The sequence below is a fragment of the Chionomys nivalis genome, chromosome 8 (assembly GCF_950005125.1).
Source record: "Chionomys nivalis chromosome 8, mChiNiv1.1, whole genome shotgun sequence".
Classification (NCBI taxonomy): Eukaryota; Metazoa; Chordata; class Mammalia; order Rodentia; family Cricetidae; genus Chionomys; species Chionomys nivalis.
The window spans coordinates 95,769,263-95,786,539 of NC_080093.1; the positions used below are offsets into that span (position 1 = coordinate 95,769,263).

Consider the following 17,277-nt stretch of genomic DNA (forward strand, 5'->3'; position numbering starts at 1 on the left):
CATCATGACCAGGGCAGGCCAGCATGCAGAGGTGTAGAAAGAGCCACAGGTCACCTCCTCCAAGCGGCTTCTGTGGTACTCTTGGTCTTCCTCTCCAGGCCATGGTCTGCCAACCGGTGCATTCTCCCACTATTTCACAGCTGAGCCTGGGGGGCCAACCACCCCTAGCCCTCATGGCCCAGGAATTACCTCCTCCAGGACAGTGGTGTCCCAGGAAAGTGATTAGGCACCAGGGCTAGAGGAGTCACAGAGTTTCTAGGGTGCTCGCCTGTGCCAGCTGTTTCCCCTCCTCCTAATGCACAGACAGAGTCCACGGCGGCCTCCTGGGGGAGGGTTGGTAGAAAGAAATAGATTTATTCTCATGTACAAAGCACTCAGCCCACGGGACCACATACAACAGGTGCACAGAGTCCTAGAAAAAAATGCATCTCTCTCTAAAGGCAACTGAGTAGATAAGGCAGGCGGCCCCTCCCCCACCCGCAATACACACAGACCGGAACAGGAGAGAAGCCCTGCGGGGTGAAGCCAGGCCCCTCCCTGATGGCAGGAATGGGAGAGGGGCACAGGCCAAGGGGACACACTCAGAGGAAAAGAAAGGTTCGGCCTTCTGTGCCTTAGGGTGGCAGAGCCTGCCGCAGACACTCAAGGACTCCACAGCACAATGGAGACTTTGATCTAAAGAGAGAGCAGACTGTCTAACAATCCGGTCTTGCCAAGCTAGGGAAAGGAACTGGCTTCAGGCCACACCACCTGAAGGATGCATAAGGGGCTGTATCCCAGCTTGAGGACCCTTCCTGCCCGTCATTCCTGTCCTTTCTACTAGAACACTTCCTCCCCAAGAGCACTGAGCTACCTGGCTGTCAGCTTCCTCCCAGGTCCCAACCCTACCAGAAGCACAGAGTTCCTCAGGACACTTTATCCTACGGCTATTTCTAGCTGGTGACTGTTTTATGTCCTATGCTAACTCAGCAGTTTCTTCCAGGAGGATCTTGGCGTCCCCAGGGAACGGGGGTCCCCAGGAAAACAAGGCTATCGACCTAGTGGGGCTCTAAAGGGGTCACAGAAGGAACTGTGACATTGCTCAGAGAGAGCGGCTTGAGCAGGACTGGGCAGGTATGGCCAGAGGTGCAGAGAGCAGCCCACTGCCACTGGTCACCACTGTGCTCTTGAAGAACAAATGGGCAAGCCTGAGCATGGGAACCCTGCTTCCCTTCTACAGACGAGAACGCTGAGGCCTGGGAAGGGTAGCATGGACCGGGTCACGTGGGACATCCTGGCCTAGAACTCAGGACCCACGGCTCGGGTTCCCAATGCATCGGACAGACTGGAAGAGAGCTACGGAAGGAGGGCCGGGCAGGGCGTGCCCCCAGAGGGGGTCATTCAGCCTCAAGGCTGCAGCAGCCATTCACAGGAGCCCTGGTGCCATCCAAGTCGGGCACCTCATACTCCTCGTCCAGGAAATCCAGCGAGTTGTTACTCGGGAGGCCTCGGATGGTGAACTTGTGAGACACCTTGGTCCAGTGCTCACGGTTGGAGGCCACGCGTTCATACAGCTCTGCCGCCTTGGGGAACAGGTCCTGTAACAGCCTGGGGGTGCAGGGGATGGGGTTAGAGGTCAGAAAACAGCAGACATGGCATTTCCATGCCAAGACTAGTCCAGCATGAAGACCCCATCTGCTAGGGTCTGGGGATAAGGCTGCAGGGCCTCTTGTTAACCCGGAGGTAGATACACCCCTTTTCCTGCCCTCTCTCCACATGGGCCCAGCCGTGCCCTCAAGCTCACTTGTAGATGGGCATGGCGATATGCTCCATGAAGCTGATTTGCAGCTCGGGGATGTAGGCCTTCTCCCGGTCCATCATCTCCATTGGTCTGTTGCCCATGGCCTTCTCCTGCAGACACCAGATCATCGGGCCTGACCTTCCATCAGGTACCAGGTGGGACCAGCTAACTCAACCCCCCCCAGCCTCGTGCCAGGAATACCCCACCTGCCCGCACACCACCACCCCGGGCATCCCGAGGTCACCTGATGCGTACCAAGTCTCCCTGGGAGAAGAACTCTTTGTAGATCAGCTCCTGGAAGACATTACTGCCATTATTTCCTGCCAGTGAGATCTGTCCAGCTAAGCCTATTCCCAGAGTTACAAACCGAGTGTGTCAGCCCCACCCAGGGCCTGCCTCACTAGCTTGACAACAGAGTGTGGGGCCCGGGCTCTGCCCGCTTCCCACTCATTTACTGTGCGGCCTTGGATAAGCTGGTGCTCGTCTCCGGGTTACTTCATCAGTGGCCCTGAGGTGGTCTGTATTTCTGAGTCCCCAAAACACAACCTATACTTGCTCGGGCTGGGTAGCCAGCTCTTACCGCAATCTTTCTGGTGGTCTTCCAGCCCTTCGTCTGGTCAGAGAGATCACAGGAGGTCATGAGGAGGCAGAGGAGAAGCCTGTGGTGCTGTTTGTTCGTTCGGTCATAGCCCACTGGTGGAGGGACAATGGAGTCAAGGAGAAGGTCCAGGCTCCTGTCCCTTCTGAGAACAAGGGTCCCATAGTGGGGCACAAAGCACACCAGTGGAATCTGGGAGGCCAGTACTGGGTCTGCCTGGGCCGACGCCATAACCATGGCAGAGGTTCAGGTGGGCAGATGTTGGTGCCAAACCACCCATCCCTCCCCAGTGGTGAGGTGTGGTACCTTCGGCCATCTTCTGCAGGTCCTTGAAGATGCGGAGGTGGTGTGCCAGGTCTGTGGCCAAGATGATGTCCCTCATGAGGTCCAGCATGCGCTGGTAGTCCTGGAGAGGGTCAGGGAAGGGGCATCACGGTCCATGCTGCACACATCCCATCTACTCCAAGGCAGACCTGCTCCTTCCTTCTGCCCAGTCAATCCCCAGCTCCCACCAAGCAAACCCCACACAACCCCATCACCTTCCGGGAGAAGTGGTCAAAGATGTTGCAGCCATGGGTGTTGAGGATAGCAATGGCCTGAGCAAAGTGATGCCTCTGTGGGGAGACGAGAGACAGGTCCCTCTGGATCAAAGTATCTCTCACCAGAGGCTCCCAGAGAGGGAGGAAAGCCCAGCAGGGCCTGGACCCGAGCTCAGTGGAGCAAGCAGAAAGGGGTGTGAGGGTCCCCATTCCCTTTGTGAGTAGTCTACTGGAACCCTCTGTGGCCCCAGACAAGCCCCTGGCCAACTCCATGACTCAGAGCCCTCAGCTGCCCCCTGAAGGGGCCTGATAAGGTATGCTCAGAGGGCCTCAACGGCTGGAAGGAATGATCCCCTGATGGCTTGGACACTAATTCATGCAGAAAATATTTGCTTGCTGACAAGGGGACGCAGTGAGGAGGTGAGGGCAGGGCCCTGTCTCCTGAGAATGAAGGGCCGTCATTTGGAGAAGGAGCAGGCTCTTCCCAGGGGACAGAGGATAGAACCAGAGCTGCCATGGGGCCTCCTGGGAGACAGTGAGCACGCCATTTATCTCTAAGGGTGCAAATGGGGGTGCAATGGGAGACAGCCTGGGGCAAGGTGTCACAGGGGGAATCTTGTTCCTGACTCAAGAGGTCCCTGACAGCAAACCAGCTCCAGGACTGGCGCTGAACCAGGCCTGAAGGGACCAGCAGAGGCTTCTCTGTTCCCACTGGCCTTGCAAGCCTGGCTCAGGCTGACTCAGTGTCCCTAGTCACAGCTCCACCCTGTACCTGTTTCTGGAAAATGAGGCCCATAAGGCACAACCCCGCAGCTAGCTGGAGAGCATGGCTTGACAACTGTCTAGCTTGAAAGTTGATAGCCTTGAGGGGTTCAGGACAGGGCTGGGCAGGATGGCAATTTACCTCCATGACAGAGCCCTCCGAGCTGTAGAGTGCGGCCAGCACGGATTTCTGCAACAGTATAGGAAGGTTCTGGTTACCCCTCCCATCGGCACCTCCCACTGAGGTGATTGCTCCCTCCTCCCTTCTCCTCAGGCTGAGAAGGGCAAGGCAGAGGGTCCCCATTGTGTGGAGGGCAGGATCTCACCGAGGCCACCTGGAAGGAGTTGTTTGTGCCTCTGTGGTCCAGGTCGTGACACATGCAGGAAATAAACAAGGCGAAGATCTCAATGTCCCTGAGGGGGAAGCAGAAAAATGTCACCCCGAGCTTCCTCCTGGGCACTTCAGAGAAGACAGCTGGATGAGAAGCCCAGGGGCCACCTAGTTGGGAGCTTCCGGAAAGTGGCTCTCCTTCGGAGTGCCCAGCCCTGGGGGAATCAGGTCCATCATTCTCTGAGACTGAGCAGCCCCCTTGCGGAAGGTGGGGCCGTAGCCCTGCTAAGCAGAGGACAGGACGAGTAGAGGACCTGAAACCCAGCTGGGCTTCATGGCTGGCAGGTGTGGAAAGGACAGCCACTTACTCGAGGTAGCTGGAAAGCTCCAGGTTCTTGTAGAGCAGGTAGCAGAAGTGAGAGACAGAGAAGGCGTGCATCCAGTTGTGGTAGGGTGGGTCCCGGTAACCTTTCTTCACCATCAAGCAGAACCTGGGCGAGCCGAGGCAGCAGAGGAGCCTCAGCCTCGCCTCCTTCGGGAAGCCCGCCAGACTCTGCCAATTACATTCTCTTGCCTTTCTTTCCATATGATCCAGTGTCTGACAACGGCTTCTCAATCACAGATCCTTCCCCACCCCAACAAACCCAGTCCTCTTCCAGGCATCTTTAAAAGATCCCTCCCTGGGGCATGGAGAGATGGCTCAGCGGTTCAGAGAGGACCCAAGTTCAATTCCCAGCACCCACATGGCAGCTCACAACTGTTTGTAACTCCAAGATCTGACACCTTCACATAGACATACATCGATACCAATGCACATCAAGTAAAAACTAACTAACTAACTAAATAAATAAATAAATAATCCCTCCCAAGAACTCTTGGGGCAATAGACGCAAGACAAAAGCAATCTGAGCTGAAGACGGAGGCTCTGCTCCGAGGGCAGTGCCGGGCACATACCGGGCCAGAGTTGGGCAGTCGATTTTGTAGTTATTGATGAAGTTCATGTCTTGCAGCATGCTCAGGATGGCCTGCAAGCACAGGAGGGGACATCAGAGGGGCCGGCACTATCGACCTCCCTTGAATCCTCACACTAAACAGAGTCTTGAAACTCTAAACCTAAACTAAAGGACAATTCAATTGACGAACAGTCATACGTCAAGCTGTGAACTATCCAAAATTTGAGGGCTTTGGAAGCTAAGACTTTTTGGAAGCAAGCTCACACACAGGCTTAGATCAGGGACAGGGCTGCAAGCCTCAAGGTCACACACCTAGGCCAGCTTTGGGCCACCATCCAAACCACTGCTGTCCCCTAGTCAGCCCCATGGTCCTGAGAAGCACGCCCAGCCTATCTCTGAAGGAGCCCATAGCCCTGTTTGGTGTTTCTGCCTCGCCCGGAAGTTCTGATGCACATCTAACTGACACCTATACTTCCCACGCTCAACCCCCAACTGAGAAGGGCCAGCTCACCATAGAAGTATCATCTTCGGGCAGAGAGCGAGGAGTGTAGGTAAAGTTGGCAAAGTTGGAGTCAATGGCAGCCACAGGCTGGATCCCATCGTGGAGAAGTTTGGTATACTCGTCGTCAGAGACCTAGTACAGACAAGCCAGGCATCAGCCGATGGCCTCTCCATCAAATCCCCATGCAGACAGGGGCTCCCTTGCCCAGCGTACATCAAGCTGGATTCCAACTCTTCATATTATCATTGAACAGATCACCACAGGACCGCAGCCCACATGCCTGATGACCACATACGTGACAGCCAAAGAAAAAGTTAGAGAATGCCCCCTTTGTGACACCCAACCTGCCATGGTCTTTCACAGACACTAAGTCTAGCAATTTGTCTCTCTAGGAGAGTTTTCAAACGTTCGATCTCAGTCCTTCCCGCTGCTGCTCTGTGCGTATTCCCAAAGTTTGGAACACAGGTGAGAGGAAATGCCTCAGTGGACAGTGACTGTCACACACTCGAAGATAAGGCTTGAGGTAGCTCTTTGGAAACAGGGCCTGGGAATGGGACTGGAGGGTCAGCAATTGGGATCGTGCAGGGACAGAGAATGGTAGTGAGAAGCCCCGAGCAAGGTTTTAGCTTTTGGGACTTCCCTAAACGGACACGGGATAGGGGGTAGCTGTCAGAACTAAATTGTTCCCTGGTTGAAAGCCTGCTGGCTGCTTCCAGACTGAGAAAAGGCTTAGGAGAGTGGAATGGGAGATGAGAGGCAGGGGAGACAGTCCCTAGGCAGAGCAGTAGGCCAGGTACTAGTGTGGTCTGTTTTCACATTCTCAAGAACCAAGGATAAGAAAGCTCAGCCTGAGCCTGGGCTGCAGAGGAGTCTGGGAGACAGGGAAGGACAGACGTTCCACGCAAGCCTCACCTTCATATGGTACATCATCATCTCATTGGCCAGGTGGCTGCGGTACTGAGCCTCGTTCACCTTTTTGTATAGAAGAGACTGGGGGAGAAAGTGGAAATGATGGGGCTGGAGTTGGAGGCTGTGACACCCTCAGAATGCCCAGAAAGGGGTAAGATGGCAGAAGCCCTCCTTGCAGTCCCATTGGAGGCCCAGTGTGCGCCATTAGCAAGAGCCCAGTCTTCAGGCTCTACCCCCACGCTCATCTCAGCTCTCTAACTGCCCCTCCTCCATTTTCTTAACCACTGAGGCACTGAGCGTATGCGTCTGCTGAGCCTGACCCAGACTTATATGATGGAGCCTGGTAGCCCCTGGAGCAGAAGATCCGAAGAAGGAATTCACTCAGGAACCTGGGCTGGACTTTCAGGCTAGAGCTGCCAAAAAGCCAGGGCAGAAAGACCCAATATTTGCCAAAAAACAAAAAGACACTTGCCTAATGCATTGGGCTGGAATTGCTGGAGAAGAGGTGGCATTCTAGCAAAAGAATTTTGTATGTGTGAGACAGTGTCTCATGTAGCCCAGGCTGGCCTCCAATTAACTCCTGATCCTCCTGCTATTCCCTTTCAGGTTCCGAGATTACAGGCCCACACCACCAGTCCAGCAGATCTAGGTGTTTTGTTTGTTTGCTGGTTTCATTTTTTTTTTTTAATATTCAGAAGCTGGGTGGGCAGGACTGAAAACAGTATACCCAGCTTTCATGCTGTGTGTGGATGGACAGGCCAGAGCAAAGAGTGGGGAGTGGAAGGCCACCCTCCCTGCCCCAGTCGCGCTCCCTCACGTGGGCGATGCTGATGCCGCAGTAGATGGAGAAGGCTGTGGCCAGGTCCTCGTCGAACTTGCTGAACCATGGCCCATTGATCTTGTTCACTAGTTCAGCCACACCAATGACCTCTGGGAGGAGAAAGAAGATAGGAACCGCTGGGGAAGGGGTCCAGTGAGACCTGCTTTTTCCTAACTCCTCTGGAAGTAATGGTTCAAGCCCGGGCAACCCCAATCCTTTCAAGAGAATCGGAAGAAACTAAGAACGCCTTCCACTATGCCCCGCCCTGGCCCCGCCCCGCCCCTCCAGGTCCCGCCCCCGGCGGCCAGGCGTCCTCACCCTGGTTCTCGTTTTTGATAGGGAAGCAGAGGATGTTGCGCGTGCGGAAGCCAGTGCTGTCGTCTACGCCGCGATAGAAAAGCGGATGGGCGTATGCGTCAGGGATGTTCAGGATCTGGCCCGTGGTCGCCACGTGGCCCGCGATGCCCTGGTCCGCCGGGATGCGGATCTCATAACTCTGCCCAGACAGGGATGGAGTAGAAAGCAGAGTTGGCCTGGCTATAGACAACCTTCAAATGTGGCTTGTTTCCCAGGGTCCTTGTGTCCATACTTCCTCACCTCATCGTCCACCACGCCGCCATCGAACACCTTGGCCACCAGCTCATTCTGATCCAGCAGGAATACCGAGCAGCTGTGGAAAGAAGTGGTTGGCCCCTCCAATCACGCATGACTTAGGAAGCCATTTCTGAGGCCCTGGAGGAGTGTCCTGACTCTCGAGGCTGGCCATTTGCACGCATTCCTCCGTTTGCTTTTTGTTTGTTTTGTATTGTATCGTTTTTAGTTCCTACTCTGTATGTGTCACTGAAACCCATGGCTAGCAAAGCTACACTGCCCTGGCTGATATAAGGGCCCATCAGAAGGAAGTGCCAGACAAAGAGGCAGGGGCAGGGCAGAGGTGGTGAGGACTGAGGCCTGTCTCCTTCCCCAGCCCACTCCGCTCACATCTCCGCGTTGCTGAGGTTTCTGGCCTCCGTGATGATCTCCTGGAGCAGGACAGAGACGTCATCTAGAGGAGGGAAGGGGAAGCACGTGAGACCTGAGGAATGCCAGGCAAGCCCTCCATGTCCCCTCCCCAGACAGCCTGTGTGGAAGGAAGACAGTCAGGCACTCACCCAGGTGAGTGAAGAGGTTCTTCGCCACTTGGAGAAGAGCCTGAGGAGGGGGAAGTGAAGACCATGGTGTTGGGTCAGGGCTCACCCTAACCAATCCCCTGCTGCCAATGGCCCCGGGCTGTCCTCATTCCTTCCCCAGGGCGCCTAGAACAGGCTGGAGACTGAGGTGTCTAATGACAACCTTTGGCTACTAAGTGAGAGAGTAGAGAAATAGCGAGTGACGATGATCAGGAAGCCCCTGGAGCTCAGACGTCCAACCTCCTTTGCCTCCTGCTGCCCAGATGTTGTAATAGTGCCAACGTTAGACACTAGAGGGCAGTCACAGACAATGCCTAGAGCCCAGGGACCCACTGACCTCCCTCTTTAAGAGACTTCCAGGTCACTAGGTTATCTAGCGTTACCTACGTTACTAGGGCAGTGCTGCCATTAGCCCGGATAACACAGGCACACATCCGCTCTTGTGGACAGCCTTCCGGAGTTGGAGCTGGTCCCTGGGAAAAACTCAAGGCAGGCACTCACCTGGCACTCACACTTGAGCTTCTGTTCCTTCTGGAAGGCCAAGGTGCTGGTGAGCACCGTGCCTGTGTAGTGGAAGCAGTGTTGGATCACATGTTCATCCTGGTCTGTGAACCTGGAGGAAGTGGGGGTTCACCAGAGACGGGAGGGAAGATGGGCTGTCTCCTTTCCTCCGTGCTGCCAAGAAGCCATATCTACCAGCTAACGGAACTCTCTCACACTGAGGACAGCTGCAGTCCCTGCCCTTCAGGCTGAGATTCTCTCCAGGGAAACTTCTACTTGTCCTCAGACCAAAATGTGGGTTCCTCCTGAGGCTACTGCTTTGTTGAGGCGGGGTTGTGGCTATCCCAGAACTGCTAGGCTCAAGTGATCCCCTGCCCCCACTTCAGACTCCTTAGAAGCTGGAGTTACCGCCATGCCACCACATCAAGAGAGCTATTGCTTCTTGAAACCAAAGCCATATCTCCCTTCTCTGGTTGGAGTCACTCAGACCAAGGCTAGTCTCCTCCCTCAGACTAGAGACTTGCCAAGACCAGAGCCGCTGTTCGCCTGCTTTTCTGCAATGCCCCCACCCTCCCATCCACCCCCACAACCTGATGGAGAGGTGGAGGCAAAAACAAGAAGGATGATGGGGAGTCAGCATCATGCACTAACAAACTGAGGCTCACCACCGCTGGGGAGCGCCTCTGCCTAGCCCCTTCTCATATTGTTACCCTGGCCTGCCTCTCAGTTCCAATTCCTTATTGACTTCCTGCACCCCCAAACTCACAAGTCTCCTCCAAGCTTGTTGAAGGCGCAAGCCAGAGCCACCACCTGGTCAGTGGCCCGGCTGATGACAGGGACACACAGCATAGCCTGCAACTCACAGCCCAGCATGTTTTGTAGCTGCTGCACATCGTCCTGCAGAGATAAAGGGGTGGTGAGCAAGGCAGAGGAGCGGGCAATAGGCTTCCTTCCCCAGCTCTCCACCAAGTTCTGCAACCTGCTATGGCGTGAGTATGGGAATGCCACGAAGTCTCTCGGTCTTGTTCTTCTGTTTTTCAGGCTATCCCATTCTGAAGACCCTGAAACCTATGCAAGGGCTCTCCCCCTCCCTCTTCCCTGGCTCAACATGGCCATGGCTTACAGAAGTTAGGTCCTTCAACTGGATGCACTTCTTGTCTTCCACTACGTGGCCTAGGCGTCCCATGGTCAACTGGAGAGTGAAGAGAGACCCAGTTGACCCAGCTTTCCCTGTATCAGGGATCTCAGCCCATCCTTATCTTCCATGACTGGAAGTTTCAACAAGCTCTTTGAACAGTTTTAGTTCAAAAAATGGATGGAGCTAACACTGAGGAGTGGAAGACGGGGAGTAGGGAGGGCTAGAGTAACCAGTGGTGGACCAGAAGATCTTCCCTAACTAGAGAGTGATAAGCACACTCCGAAGAGATTATAATGGACTCGTGTCTAGAAATACTCCAGTGGATGAGAGCTGATCCCACGTAAGACTCTGCCTACCCTGTACGAGATTGTTCCTACCGGAACCTGACTGTGAGATACAGTGCTCCTTTGTAAGGCTTCTAAGAGGACCTCAAGACCTGGACTAGTCCCACCAAGATATTCTCGCGGCTCCCAGTCCCGCTAGGACTTCATGGTCCCTGCAGGCTCCAAGGCAGAAGATGGAGGTGGCACTCACAGGAAAGCTGATCTCTTCTCCCAGCACTTTATCTCCAATGACCTGTGGGACCCAGTAATGGAGGAGGATTAATGGAGGGGAAAGGCAGACACAGGTTGTTACCCCGGCCTCCACAGTGGACCTGCCCCTCACCTTGCAGGAAAGCTGCAGATTGTCCTCTGACACCAGCAGGAGGCAGCAGTGAGACGCCTGTGTCTCTTGCTGCAGCTGAAAGGGGACAGAGGGGGACAGAGCAAGCCGGGCTGAGTGTGCTGCTCCACCCTCTAGCCTTCCAGGGGGGTTTCAGGCTTTTGGGAGACTAGAGTGGATGGGATTTCCCCATCTGAGTTGAGATGAGAGGTTCAAGGGAGAGAGACGGGGCGGAAGAGAGTTAGCTCAGGAACTCACATATTGAAGGACTTTGAGCTGCAGAGACGTGGCATCCAAGTCATAGAGTTCCCCTGCAAGGGCAGAGCTCACGTCAGAGGAGGCTGTCTTACCGACAGCTGCTCTATGCTCCTCCCCTGTGTCTCCTCAGGCCTCACCGGCCACCCAGAAGACCCACACTCTTTCCAAGCGATATCTGGATGCTGCCTTGTAGTCCAGCTCACTTCCCAGGCCCTTCCTACTCCCTAGGTCTGGCCCTGGCGCTTCCCCTCCAGGATCAGCCCCGTCAGGTCCTACAGACCTGCCCAAGTTTGGCCCTCACCACACAGTTGCAGAATCTTTCGGTCATGGTCGCTGTATCCCTTCTCATCCTTTTGATCTTCAGAGGCATCCACTGAGGTGTTCTGGAAACCTTCAGGCCTGCGCTGCTGCAGAGTCTGTACCCTCCGCAGGGCCACCAGAGTCTGGGGCAGCAGAATGGTAATCACACTCTGTCCCACCCAGGCTGCTGGTGCCACTATGCGACTCCTCCCCTTTGCTCAAGCAGCTCCCTTTGTGGGCCCCACAGTGCCCAGTGCCCACTGTTGTTCTGGTCCAAAATAGTTCAAGCCATGGCCCCTCAACCTCCTGAGAGTCCCCACAGCCCCTGGAGCCTCCTTCCATCCACGGACAAGCATAGTTGTCTCCGCCCCTGGCTCGTAAAGGCTTCCAAAAGAGGGTCCGATTTTTCTGTCTAACACCATCCTGATTAAGATCACAGAAGTCTAAAATCTTAGGCAGAAAAGAGCCTGAGTTATGTACAAGGTATTTGACTCATCACTAACTTCGGTAAGTCGGTGCTATCATTATCACCATCTTCAGATTCAAACGGAGGCTTATAGAGGCTGCATGACCCAAAGCTTCAAGGTGGTAGCGCTGGGACCAGAAGCCAGGCCTGGCCAGCTCTCTGGCCAGCCAGGTCCTCTTCCCACCACTTCTAATAAGGGCCTTCAGCAGGCTTCGTGTTACCGTGGTCCCGCCCCACTTACATGCTTCTCCACTGCCTGCAGGTTCCACTCCTCACTGTCACTCAGCTGGCCACAGTGCACCTGGCGGGGAGGGAGAAGGGACAAGCTGTGACCTCCCCCAGCCTGTCTTTGCTAGCGTGCCCTCCCCCCCCCCATGGCCAATACACACTAGTGTCTCTACCAACACAGTCTGCCACCTCCATGTCAGGCCAGGCAGACTCTGGGAGTCTTTTTCCCAAGGAAGACTTCTAGTGCAGGCGCAAAGGGTGGGATTTTTCTGTTTCTGACCCATCGCTTTCCACACTTTTTGTCCTCTTCCTGGGGACAGTCCAGGTGTATAGTGTCAGGAAGGGGGGCCTTAGATGCTTCTCCATCTTCCTCATATGGATTACCTCAGACCCTGATTAGAGGATTTGTGCAACTGGCTTCAGCCTCCCGGCTCCATCCTTTTTTCTGGGTGGGGTTTGATCTGCCCTTACATCAGGGCTAGAGGAGCCCAGCATGACCTCTGCCAGGGGAGGTGTAGCTGACATGGATGGGCTGATGGTGTGCCTTCTGCCTACATGTGATCCGCACCACCGCGAGATGCATGCTTCCCCCTTGCAGATGAGCCAGGACCCAGAAGGGGTGAGGGACTTATCCAAAGTCACCAAGCAGAAGATGGCAGAGTTAGAACCACTCCATCCACCCCCCTGCCCCCCACTTTCATGCCTTTCATTCTTCTCCCGCCTCCTGTCGTCTTCCCCTATCCCCTGTGCCGGTTACCAGGGCTCCCTTTAGCCATCTTCCATGCTCTGGGAATCTCTCTTCCTCAACCCTGCTTGGGTGTTTGAAGAGGAAGTGTGGAGGGGAAGGAGGGTTGGCGGTCTAGGAACCCACTGTGGCCTGCCAGCAAGGCTCCCCACCTGCTTTTTCAACTTCTTTTGCTTATTCAAAGTTGGTTGCCACCTGTGGACTCCCACAGTGTTTGTGCATGGGGGGTTCATCCTGCTTCCCCTGCCCCAGCAGTCCCTGCGCGTGGGGGGTTTCATCCTGCCTCCCCTGCCCCAGCAGTCCCTGCTTGCTTCTGCTCTGGGTCCCCTGCCAGGAGCAGATGGAGAGGAGGGGACCAGCAGGTTCTCAGGAAGCTCAGGCTCTGGCCAAGAGAAATCATGTCTAGCTGGGGTGCACTTGCAAGGGGGTGTGGGACCTTATACCTGAGGGAGTTGGGGGTACACAGACAACCTGGGCTAGGAATCTCAAAGGGGATGGGATCTGGGAGGCTTCCTAAATTGGAAGTCCAAGCAGAAGAGGAGAGAGAGGAGACAGGGGAGGGGACTGTAGACCAGAGACTCCTCAGGTTAAGTGCTAAGTGGGAGGTGTGTAAGGAGATGAGGCCCAGGGGTGGGGAGCAGAAATGTCCAAGGGGCTACAGAGGGTCTTAAACTTGGGATTTGGGGAGCCATGGCAAACTTTAGCATCTGACACCAGTCATCTATGGGATGAAGGGTAAATGTCAGGAAGCAAGACTAGAGCTAGGGAGACCTGGAAGAGACCCCGGGGGCCAAGGGCTGTGTTGAAGCTTAAGCTGGGAATGAGGCTCCTTTCTACAGGAGTGGAGTCTGAGGGCATCTGAGGCAGCCTGCATATGCTTTACGTAATTACGCCGGCTTTTTATGGTTAGTATACGGAGGGCAGCATCCTTCTTGCTGCCTCTGCTTGTACCCATCTCTCAGGAGGAGGGGCAGTTGGGAACCCTCTAGAGCTGGGGGGAAACCAGCTCCTTGGCTTTCCAAAGGCCTTCACCCAGACGCAGAGGTGGGGGTCTGAAAATGGTGAGGGAAAAGAAGAAGCCGTGATGTTCCCTCATCCCAGCATGCACTGTGGGCTGCTTCAGCCTACTCACTCAGCATGTGCTCAGACACACACAGGTACTCTCTGGAAGAACCTAAAGCCCCTTCACATGTACATACCTGCGTTTACTCTCCTGTGGAAATACACACACACACACACACACACGCCTTCACCTCCACTACCCACACCATCCACATGTCTGCACCCACACCCATACTTCCAACATCTCCTAACACAAGCCAGTTAATCTCCAACACACTGACATGTGGTAGCATTTACGTTTGTAACTGCTAATGTTAAGGTGGGTGTCTGGAGCTCACTATGAAATACTGATCAGTGGGCACCAGTGTTTAGAAAGAATTAAAAACCTGGCCAGGCTACCAGGCCCACCCTCATCAAATTCAACATGACTAATGGCATGAATGCCCTATTGTCATGCAAGGAGCTAACAGGCACAGCTCGGGGAGGGGGAACAGGCATAAATCATGCATCATATGCCAGAAACCAAGAGCCACCCACTTCTCAAAGGAACTCGTTACCCCAGAACTAAAAACAGAGTAAGAGACTGTCCACATCAAGAGTCTACAATCATGGCGATTGAACTGAGCTGTGAAAGCTCAGGCACACAGCCGCGCATGCACACCTAGACTGCACGTTTCTTAGCAAGTCCCCCGCTGACTGCAGCTCCGTGGAAGCCACTGCTCCCTGGTCTCCTGGCTAGATCCGAACCGCACTTTCAGTTCTTCCCTTACTTCCATCACCTGTGGCATGCCCCCCAGGGCTCAAAGCAGGAACTAATGGTCTATTTCGGTCATTTCTGTGTTCCAGGGCATAGCACACAGCTCTTGACACCTAATAGAAAGGTCTTGGATGGATGGGTATGCGAGTGCGTGTGTGCATGCATTAGTATGTGCGTGCATGCATGTGTGTGTGAAGACAGCGGGCACCACCAACAGAAACGAGATAAAAGTTGGAGTTATCAAGGAGGGAGTGATGATTTGCACCCCCTCTTCCTTCTGTTCCCGCTACCTTCAGGACTGGGTAGCAGCTGGGTACCCCATGGCTGCCGGAGGATAAAACATCCTGTGACCGTGGGAGCAGCTGTCAGATGTGTGTGCCTTGGGGAGCAGGCATCCAAAGAAGTGTGTTTCTGACTGGGAAGCTCCAGGCTGAGAGGAGAATTGGACAGTGAAATGCTCTAAATTCCCTTCAGGAGCTTTTCACTGTCAGACTATCTGGGGCGATGAGGGGATGTCTGTCAGGAACGTCTGTACCTCAGGTGACATCTTCGTTGGTGGGTCACACCCCACACGTCAGTCTCCCTGAGTGCCACCTCCTCCCCATGCTGTTCCCGCTGCCCTTCCCCTTCTCTGCTTCCCACCTACACCCAAGAGCTCACTCAAAGGCTCCCTCACTGCGGGACTCCCCTTGCTGCTCCAGCTTCTGCCACTAGAGCACCAGCTGGCAGCAATTATTTCATTTGGCTTGTGGTGGCTTGAAGGTGTCTCTCCTGTCCCCAAACTGAAAGCTCCAAGAAGTAGACATGTCTTGTTCCGGCACCCAGCCTACACTAGGGTTTCCTCTCTTCAGAAAACAAAACTCCTGGGCTAAAGCTAGGCAAGGAGAGCATGGCAGGCATCCTGTCACCATGATGAATAACTTCCTGAATGTCTTCACCTTGGGGAGATGCTTTTCTTCCACCCAGTTTTCACTGTATCGAAGTGAGGATGGGCAGACTGGCAAGGAGTCTGGCACCTCTGGACCCTGTTCTGTCTAGTCCCTGTTCTGTGCTGAAGTCACTGCGCCCCCACTCCTGGCTAGAGTGGCCAACCTTTGTAATGCCCCTTATTCTTGTCAGACTCCCCAAGAAACAGCGTAAGAAGTGGGGCCAGGGGAGCACACACTGGAAGGTTCTGAGCTCCCTCCCAGAGGCAGATGGGGCCTACTGTCAGGGAGTCAAGCCCGGCACCCCATTCCAGTTGGTGGCTGCCCCTCCACTCCCACTGTCTGCCCTATAGCTCAGGAAAGGTCAGGCGCCTCGGAAACCTTTAATTCCCTTTTAATGAGCTCGGGAGGAGTCCCTTGGTGCCGAGTTTATTTGTCCCAGGCGGCGCCACGCTGACGCTGGCAGATTCCCAGAACTGTGACTTGGGGTGCAAACCTTTTCCTGGGATAGGACAAGGATTTTTCACTTCTATTTCCACATGGGAAAAGGGCTCAGAAGAGGAAAGGAGCATCTTCTGGCCCAGCCACCTTTCCAAGGAGCTGGGAAGCAGGAGCCTGGGAGACCTGTGACAGGCAGAGCAGCCAGCAACCCAGGGAAAAACCCCTTGAGGTTCCATGCTTCTCCGAGACCTCTAAGGGAGGCCTCTTCTCTTTCGTCTAGTCTACAGCTTCAAGGGGCATCTTGGTTCCTGGTTATCATCCAGGCAGCTCCCCCAGGGACACCCACCTCTCCTTAAGTCCCCAGCTCCAGCAGTTCTGATACTTAAACTGCCTGTGTCTCCAGTGGTGGCAGCCTCGCATTCGCCGGTACCCTTTTGGTGTTTGTTGGTCACTCGCCTCACTGTGTCCCTGTTGTCTTAGACACTACCCATAACCCATCCAGAGTTTGAGGCTGGGTCTCAATGGAGCTTGGGTTACCCAGTGTACCAGAGGGTTCTTCCTGCCAGGGTGAGCTCCAGCACAGAGCTATAAAGTTGATCTGGGCTCTGGTGAAGCCCTCCTCTCCCTTGCATGCACACACATACAGACACACACACAGACACACATGCACGCACACACACAAACACGCATGCACGCACACACACACACAGAAGCAGGCTCCAGACACAGATGCTCCACCTGCTTTCCTCTTCCCATCCTACCCACAACCCAGCCACCTGGGCAGGTTCTTACCAAGATGACAGCTGCCACAGTTCCAGCCTCCTTGTCCACCAGGGGTATGATCAGCACTGAAGGGGGGAGAGGGCAATGAGGTGGTCCTGCAGGCCCAGTGAGGCCCAGAGATACTGAGTAAGGACCCAGGGAAGGAGACAAAGATGCAGACAGAGAGGCTGGGACAAAGACACAGAGAGACCCAGAGGCCTGGTGAGACAGAGAGCGGACCTGAGTCAATGACAAAAATAACCATAGCGACAACCCCTAAATAGAAGGAAATCCCCCTCACTTGACAACTTTCTTGTGATTCTCCCAGAAACCCTGGGAGAGAGGGTGGGAGGGAGGCAGGTAAGGCTGAGCATCCTGTTCTAGGGAGCTGAGGTCCAGAAAGGGGAAGTGACTTGCCCAAGATCACTCAGCAAGTCAGGCCTCCTGACTCCCAGTCTTGTGCATTTCCACATCGAGACAGAGGACAGAGACCTAGAGAAACATGGCGGACAGGGGGCATGGAGAGGACAAGAAACAGACACGGACAGCCAGCGACAGAGAGCGTGACAACTCCAGCCCATCTGGCAAGAGGCGCAAGCACATAGGACAGCAGTTATCAGTCACTGAAACCTGGTAGGTGCCAGACCCTAACACATGCCTCAGAACA

The 17,277-nt window shown here is 54.7% G+C and overlaps 1 protein-coding gene across 6 annotated transcripts in view; it reads right to left on the reverse strand.

Annotated features, from left to right (window-relative positions):
• Positions 1–329: 329 nt before the first annotated feature.
• Pde2a (phosphodiesterase 2A) overlaps positions 330–17,277 on the reverse strand; it is an 89,579-nt gene continuing 72,631 nt past the window's right edge. For all 6 annotated transcript variants that reach the window (XM_057777345.1, XM_057777347.1, XM_057777350.1 and 3 more), the window contains 26 exons: positions 16,641–16,696; positions 11,931–11,990; positions 11,225–11,366; positions 10,924–10,976; positions 10,669–10,743; positions 10,537–10,578; positions 9,988–10,056; positions 9,631–9,761; positions 8,865–8,976; positions 8,346–8,385; positions 8,176–8,239; positions 7,792–7,864; positions 7,513–7,690; positions 7,192–7,304; positions 6,378–6,455; positions 5,475–5,597; positions 4,965–5,035; positions 4,379–4,501; positions 4,006–4,093; positions 3,822–3,869; positions 2,918–2,992; positions 2,685–2,784; positions 2,361–2,473; positions 2,036–2,074; positions 1,784–1,890; positions 330–1,587 (listed from right to left, as the gene is read on the reverse strand). In XM_057777345.1, coding sequence (XP_057633328.1) covers positions 1,377–1,587; positions 1,784–1,890; positions 2,036–2,074; positions 2,361–2,473; positions 2,685–2,784; positions 2,918–2,992; positions 3,822–3,869; positions 4,006–4,093; positions 4,379–4,501; positions 4,965–5,035; positions 5,475–5,597; positions 6,378–6,455; positions 7,192–7,304; positions 7,513–7,690; positions 7,792–7,864; positions 8,176–8,239; positions 8,346–8,385; positions 8,865–8,976; positions 9,631–9,761; positions 9,988–10,056; positions 10,537–10,578; positions 10,669–10,743; positions 10,924–10,976; positions 11,225–11,366; positions 11,931–11,990; positions 16,641–16,696 — 2,384 coding nt within the window. In that variant the 3' untranslated portion in view covers positions 330–1,376. The remainder of the gene's footprint in view (positions 1,588–1,783; positions 1,891–2,035; positions 2,075–2,360; positions 2,474–2,684; positions 2,785–2,917; positions 2,993–3,821; positions 3,870–4,005; positions 4,094–4,378; positions 4,502–4,964; positions 5,036–5,474; positions 5,598–6,377; positions 6,456–7,191; positions 7,305–7,512; positions 7,691–7,791; positions 7,865–8,175; positions 8,240–8,345; positions 8,386–8,864; positions 8,977–9,630; positions 9,762–9,987; positions 10,057–10,536; positions 10,579–10,668; positions 10,744–10,923; positions 10,977–11,224; positions 11,367–11,930; positions 11,991–16,640; positions 16,697–17,277) is intronic.